This window comes from Mycetomoellerius zeteki, unplaced genomic scaffold (genome assembly GCF_001594055.1).
Source record: "Mycetomoellerius zeteki isolate Tzet28-1 unplaced genomic scaffold, Tzet1.0 scaffold758, whole genome shotgun sequence".
NCBI lineage: Eukaryota > Metazoa > Arthropoda > Insecta > Hymenoptera > Formicidae > Mycetomoellerius > Mycetomoellerius zeteki.
Window position 1 is genome coordinate 14221 of NW_017257784.1, and position 7635 is coordinate 21855.

General features: G+C 32.9%; 1 protein-coding gene across 1 annotated transcript; it reads left to right on the top strand.

The window, feature by feature from the left end:
• The first annotated feature begins 1327 nt into the window (after positions 1-1327).
• Positions 1328-2739, top strand: LOC108729550 (cytochrome b-c1 complex subunit 7). Its single transcript, XM_018458719.1, has 4 exons — positions 1328-1459; positions 1578-1628; positions 2272-2444; positions 2525-2739. The coding sequence occupies exons 1-4, from the start codon at positions 1432-1434 to the stop codon at positions 2600-2602; spliced, it is 330 nt and encodes a 109-aa protein (XP_018314221.1). The 5' UTR covers positions 1328-1431; the 3' UTR covers positions 2603-2739.
• Positions 2740-7635: the final 4896 nt, after the last annotated feature.

The window sequence follows — 7635 nt, forward strand, 5'->3', positions numbered from 1 at the left end:
CTGTTGAGTCTGCTGAACGCAGCTAATCATAAAACGGTTGCAAAACTGTTGAGTCTGCTGAACGCAGCCATTCATTACATTCTAGAGAACTTCTAGAGGGGAAAAATTAATGTGTCCACGATGCTAGAAATTGGTCAACATAGTTTCTGATAGGTTGAAATTCTTATTCTCTATTCCCTGTTCCTTTTATTCTGTGCAGCCCATAATACTGGAACGAGCGTTGGCGCTAGTTTCGCGATCTGACAAAGAGGTTTGTTGGCTTTAAGCCTTGTGTCCACGATGCTAGAAATTGGTCCGAGATCTCGGAGAGAGAAAGAATTAACCAATCACATTTAAACAATTTAGTCACATGATCAATGCGATTGGTCAATTCTTTCTTCATCCGAGATCTCGGACCAATTTCTACCATCGTGGACACAAGGCTTTATAGCGAATTCGATTGGACGCACTCAGTGCGCATTGGTGCACATTAAAGCCGTCGTATACAAAATAATGTAAAGATATGTTTATAAATAAACATAGAAATCGATTAAATCGTGAAATACTCAATACATTTTATTGTACTATTAGGTAAAATATGTATTTCATAATTCGAAATATTTGCATTTCATTTTTATACTCAAATTAAATCAATGTACAATGGCTTTAATATGCACCAGTGCTTCCAATCGAATTCGCCATTAAAAGTGAAGATAAATATACAGGGTGTCCCATTTTAATGTCCCACCCAAAATAACTTTTTTATTTTTGATTTTAGAAAAAAATGTTTCAGACAAAAGTTGTATGGCTCGCATCCTATGAATATACGGGCATTGTATCTGAGTATGGATTTTATATATGTTTAAAATATTCTCGTACACACCGATAACGTACTATAAAACTTTTCAATTATACTTCAAAACTTTGTATTCAAAATATAAATGATTCCATACAAAAACTTTATTTAATTTATACGTATGTATGTTAATTGTATAGTGGAAAAGTAATTAATTAATTAATTTTAAAATGATTTGAATATGACTGTCAAACCTTTCTAATTGTACTTCAAAAATCTGCTTTAAGCAAAATACAAACGATTTTACATGGAAATTGTCTAATAGGAAATCATTTCATTTGTGGCTAAGTTTAAAACATAAAAAAAAATTAAACCATGATTATAAAGTTAAATATTAAAAAGTAGAACTAACTAAAAGTAGAAATAAACATTAATCAGTGAGTTAATCGTTGGTTAAATTAATTGGAGTCGTTCTAAAATTTTATTTTTTTTTTCGAGTTGCCAGGACCGTATTTTCACGAATCGCAATATGACAACTGACAACTACGCACAAACATACTCATGTCGCCATTTAATTTTGGATACGTCGGCTGCGAACTACGCGTAGTCCATCAAATTTCCGCACAGTCCTCATAGAAAGCATCGTATCCTCTAAAATGAGCAAGCCAATGAATCTGTTGATCAGTAAATAGCTAATTTCATATCTTACGTTTATTACATTTCTATTTCTTTATGTGATCGATTGCCAAGTGAGACCATACAGGTGATACGGATTCTTACATAACGTATTTATTCGTTTCAGGCGTCGGTTTTAGGAAATGGTGCTACAATATCAGCGGATTTAATCAATTAGGTAATAAACAGGAACGTTTTACATTGTTAATTAGTTAATCACATGAAATCGAGTAAAATTTTTAACCATAATGTAACCTTATTGATATATTTCCTTGTGTGGAGGTTGATATTTTTAACAACTCGTTTTATTGAGCTAGTAGAGACAAACGTTTAATACATTTGAAATGTTATCTGTAGTTGTACTGTAGCTGCTTTCTCATGTATCTATTGTATTGGCTAAATTTTTTTTATAACAAATTTGATCAGTAGTATTCTGACATAACTAGTTAAATATATATATATATATGTAATTTTGTGAAGAAATTGATCCTAAAGAATATGATAATAAACCTGTTCTTTTTAGGAACTTCTTGTATAGTTAATTTTTTTCCTTTTTTCTTTGTACTGAAGAAAAGATGAACTATACACAGTGTTCACCTAAACGGATCTAAAGGGTGTGTTCCAAGTTATGCATAAAGCGCATGATGTATCGTTTTATCCTTCTTTATTATTTGATGAATGACAAGGACAAATGATGCATTATGCGCTTCACGCGTAACTTGGAACGCACCCAATATTCACAAATTATATCAATTGTACAGAAATTATTTGAATATATACTCAGGATTAATTGTAATTTTATTATAAAAATTAATTCATAGGTTTAATGGCGAATGATTTATTGAACGATGCAATCCATTCGGATGTAGCAGAAGCATTGAGACGCCTTCCTCAGGAAATTATAGATCAACGTAATTTCCGTTTAGTGAGAGCCCAACAGTTGAGTGCTTGTCATAGAATCTTGCCCAAAGAACAGTGGACTAAGTACGAAGAGGTCAGTAAATATCAGTTGACTGATCAATATTGCAATTCATCCAAAATTTTCTTAGCTAAAAGAAGAATTTTTTTTTACAGGATGTAGAGTATCTTAGGCCGTATCTCGACGAAGTTCAAAAAGAGATAGAGGAGAAAAAGAGATGGGAAGAGTCATAAAATGTAATTTAGCTTATGGTTACTATAGTAATGGAACAAAGATTCTCCGTTCTTTAATGCACATTTCATGAAGAAGAGCTGGTTTGTACATATTAAGATGAATAGAGATTAAATAAATTAAATTCGTTTGTTCGAAACAGTTGTAAGTATTCACGATGTCGTGTATTGATTATGTTACAACATCCGTTTAATTTCCCAAACGACCATTTCTAAATAATAAATTATGTCAAATAATAATAAGTCAACTTATAATTGTGAAAAAATATCTGTTAAGCCCGTGTCACACTATATATTAAAAATCGATGATTGCAAATTGAAGATTAGAATTCAAGCAATCAGAACAAAACTGATTAAAATTAAAGTCTGATCAAATTCTAATTTCTAATTCACAATCCTCAGTTTCTAGTGCGTTGTGTAACACGAGTTTTAGGAAGAAAAGGCACATGCTGCAATATTGATAAAATATTTACAATGTTATTGTTTAATTATTGTAATGCACATACTTTTCTCTCTAATAGCCAATGTGTTCTAATAGTCAATACAGTATTTGCATTCAGTGCATACTGATGTACATTGCGGCCGTTATACAATTGATGAAGATGTGTGTTTAATGTAATTGATGATAAAGATGTGCGTTTAATATCAATATATATATATATAAACAAGGAAGACCATGGAGTTTCGTCAATAGATTTTACTGTTCTGTTCGGTAAAACTTGTATTTATACTTTTATTTAGATCGGTGTACAATGCTTTTAATATGCATTAGTATGTTCAACCAAATTTGCTATAAATAATAACTTAGTACATTAAAATATTAAATGAGTTGCAGATATAGACGCAAAAATAATTTTCGATCGAAGATACATGACAATTGGAAAGAAATTGTATTTCATTATCGGTTGTTTTCGCGTTCACATGTACATCTGTAATATATTTAATATCTCTTATGTAAGTGTATATTGAATCACTTAGATCATACTAAGTGATAATTGAACGATAATTAAACAGTAATAATAATAACGTCGTTAGTATGTTTTTAAACAGATTAAAATAAAACATGAAACAAGTATATCTAAAATTTAAAAATACTCTGGTATTCATATATTATAAAAATATATTATAAAAGTTGATTTTTTAATTTCTAAGTGGACGTTCCAAAATGCGACTTGAGAAATTAAAAGAATGCAGTGTTTTATCTACTAATTAATTTTGAGCACGAAAAATATTGAAATTTTTTTAAGTCGTATAAAAGTATTTTTTTGGGAAATTTTATTATCACATAAGTTATATTTAAAAGTCACAATGAGGGTGATTTAAGAAAAATATCTCCTTTTTAGGGAATTTTTAGGAAAAAATTTACTGCAGTAAAATTTTTCAAGTTCCTATATTTTGCTATATTTTTATTTTTCAGCATCAAATAATGCATCATATTGTAAAATCATTTCATGCATTTTGCAATTCTGAAATCGATACCTCGAAACGTTAGTGTTAATGCTTTACTCGATTTTTCTCTTAGTATCCATATGAACGAATGTCTTGCATATCAAAAGTTGGAGAAAATGAGAGACTAAACGAAAATGCTCCAACGGAATTCGACCGGATCAGATCGGATGTGCCATTGGGGATCATTCATTGATCGCCATTAAGTTACATCATCTCTCACATACGCGCGGCACGCGTTTCGCGGGCAAATTGTCGGATCAATATCTCACCCCCACGCGGGCCTGAACTGAGCGGTATCGCCGAGAGGAGCGTGCGGCCGCTAAAGTTTCAAGGAAGCCGTCGTGATTGCATCGTCGTCTCGTCAGACGACGGAGAGTGCTGCTGGTGATCCTGTTGGTGATTCCGCTGATCGCTGGCCCTCCTGAACGTCAAGTGTCTCTCTCGAACGCGAGCGAGTTCGTTCCTGCCGGATGAGCCCGCGTGACCAGCAACGTTTCTCCAGCAACGTGCCGAAGAACACGACGCGCGCTGGTCAGCACGAAAAATGATTCGGAGCGTGGTAAATTGAATCATCTTGACATCAAGTCGCTATGAATTTATCAAGCGCGGCCGCTCGCCTTTTTCCCTGAGAAACGCTTCGACCGGTGGAGAGTTCGATCGAGAAATTATGGTCGCGTTGCACCCGGCAACAGTTAGGCCGATAGTTTCCGACGGTTTTTGTAAAAATCGAAGGGGATAATTAATTTGCGATACAATTGTGGCGTCTTTCCCTGGTTTCTGGTCGAAAATCGACTCTGGATGTGCCTATGAATGTTAGGCTTAATGAAGGCAATATGGGGGTTGGAATCCTTGTAAGTTCGATGAATCATGGGAGATTTTTACGAGGGCAACATCCTGAGATTGAGAAGATATTTTATGAATTTAATAGCCTTCCCGAATTTCGAGAATCTTAACGACGCGACTATCGGTTTCCACGTGGCTGTATCGAAGATCGAATTGCGGTGGATGACTCAGGGGTCGCGTTGTTGCATGATGGTTGTCAATTAGACAGCTTCGATCATTTTCATCTGTAGTCTCGCTGTTGTGAAATGCGCTCTCGAGATGATATTTCAGAAATTTTAGAAATATAATGAAATAAATTTTGAATATATAGTATAAATTTTAAATATATTAGAAAAAAGTATCAGAGGACAGCTCAAGAATAGTTTCGTCAGAACCTCATGGCGGTGAGAGGGAAAGGGAGGAAGAAATTAGGAGTATAACGATCGAATACTGCTCGGGGCATGCAATACTGCATAAACTGCATTCAGCCGGTACTACCAGCCGTTCGTACCTTAATTTGGAAGGAAAAATGTCGTAATTCATAAAGGCCTATTGTTCCAAAATCTCAAATGTTCTCAATACCGTGTGAATCGGCCAAATTTCAAATTAATTAGATAACAATTTTTTTTTTGTAATTTTTGTTAAATTCTTTTTCCGTTTTATTTCGAGATGCATGATAATGACTTATTTCTTTATTCTGTTATAGATACGTAATTTTTTTATATCTTATAATGATCTAGGCTGCGTTCCACTTGGCGCTTGCAACGCTGGAATTATTTATCCTTATTTATCAAATGTTAAAACAAATTCGCGAGCATGATAAGCACAAATTCCTAATCTATCAGAAGATACGGAACATACTATTCTTCTAATATTTCATATAACTAACTCATTTTTGTTTGAAGTCATTGAGAAACTTTTTTTTTGTGGTATAAAGTTTTAATGGTAATAAGTTTTAATTTATTTTTTGTTCTTTTTCGAAAAGATATAGAGGAAAAGATAATAATGTGTGAGGCCTTATTGTTAATGTAGCACCATTTAAAGCTCCATTTAAAATTCTGTTATAATTAACACTATTTTTTGCAAAAGGTTTTTAATTTGTGCTTAGATAGGTAAGTTGTGAAACAATTGCCGTCACGACTGACGCAACCTTTTTGTTGACAATTGACATTTATTACGAAGTGTATCAAAGTTTTTTTATGTGTCAAGATTTTCAATGTCAAGTTTAACGAGGTTTGACGTTCGTAAGTAATGAGTTTATACTTTAAATTAGTAAGATATTATTTTTTTATTTTGAATGAGTAAGAGAACTAGAATAATTGTATTTTTTCTGAAACATAACTAAATGTAAATTTTGTCAATGTTTCTATATTGTCTTCTAACAAGTGAGTAACGTGGGATTTTTAATGATAAACATTGCAGAGCATTGTCTTTTTGTTAACATGCAAGACATACACATTACTATCTTTTTCTTTAAAAGAAAAATTGACGATAAAAAAAATTGAAAAACAAATTTTTTTATTATCAAGTTATTAATTCAAAGTATTAAATTTTACAGTTATTAAATTCTAGATTTGAAGTATATATTTCAGGTAAACGCACGAAACCTACTGTGAGGACTGCAATCCCCTAATAAAAATCGTATACAGGGTGTTTCAGAAATAGTTGGTCAAATTTTAAGAGCATATTCTACTCATTGTAAGGATGAAAAAAAGTCATATATATGAGTTCGGAAACGCTTTCTTTCCAAGTTATAAATATTTTTTATTTACTTATATCTATATTTTCATTACAGAAATTGTTGAAAATGATCGTCTTTAAGGAAAGATTTGTTGATAGAGACATTGAGCTCCTCTGCAATTTAGCTCGTTCATACATGTAGATATCTGTCAATTCGATGTTAGAATAAGCTGCTAATGAATACTATCTTCACTCTTAAATGCTTAAATAAAGACTGATTCCAATTCCATACAGACCTATCTAATAACTTTTTGTTTACTTTAGAAGGTGAATAGAAGTACAATTCATGAAACATCGAAGCAAGGCTTGTCGTTGGACGTAAATACGTACAAACAAATAAGAAATGTTTATAATTAGGAAAGGAAGCGTTTCCGAATCCATATTTATATGACTTTTTTCATCCTTACAACGAGTGGAATATGCTCTTAAAGTTTGGCCAACTATTTCTGAAACACCTTTTGTATATCACCTATAATACATCATGCCAGAAATAATCGACGAAATCGTTTTGTATGATTTGCAGATGCGGGAAATACAGCGACCGGCGTATTTCCACACGAGGAAAACGCTGATAGAGGAGCATCAAGAAGACACGAAGATCGCGCGTCACAATCTCGATCTGAGGAAGAGCACGACGATCGTTGCGAGAATAGTCAGCCAGTAACCTTCCTCGTTTCTTCGAGTTATATTAGCTCGATACAGTTGTGCATCAGTCACGTATGATCACGTGTGATGAAATCACAATGTTAGTTAAATCAGGTGCTGCGCCAAAACACTACCTCTGCTACATGTACAAAACTACTGAAGAATTGATCGTATTAGGGCTACAATGAAAAAAAATAGATACATTATTATATTATAAAAGAATTATATATATATATATACATTCATCCAAGTATATATAGAAAGGATATATTCTGATGGATAAGCGTTTACACACAGTATTGATATAAAGTTCTGTATCAGAAAAGACTCTTCCTTGCTACGAGGTCCTTAGTCGATTGACATTATTTGTTATGAAAGCG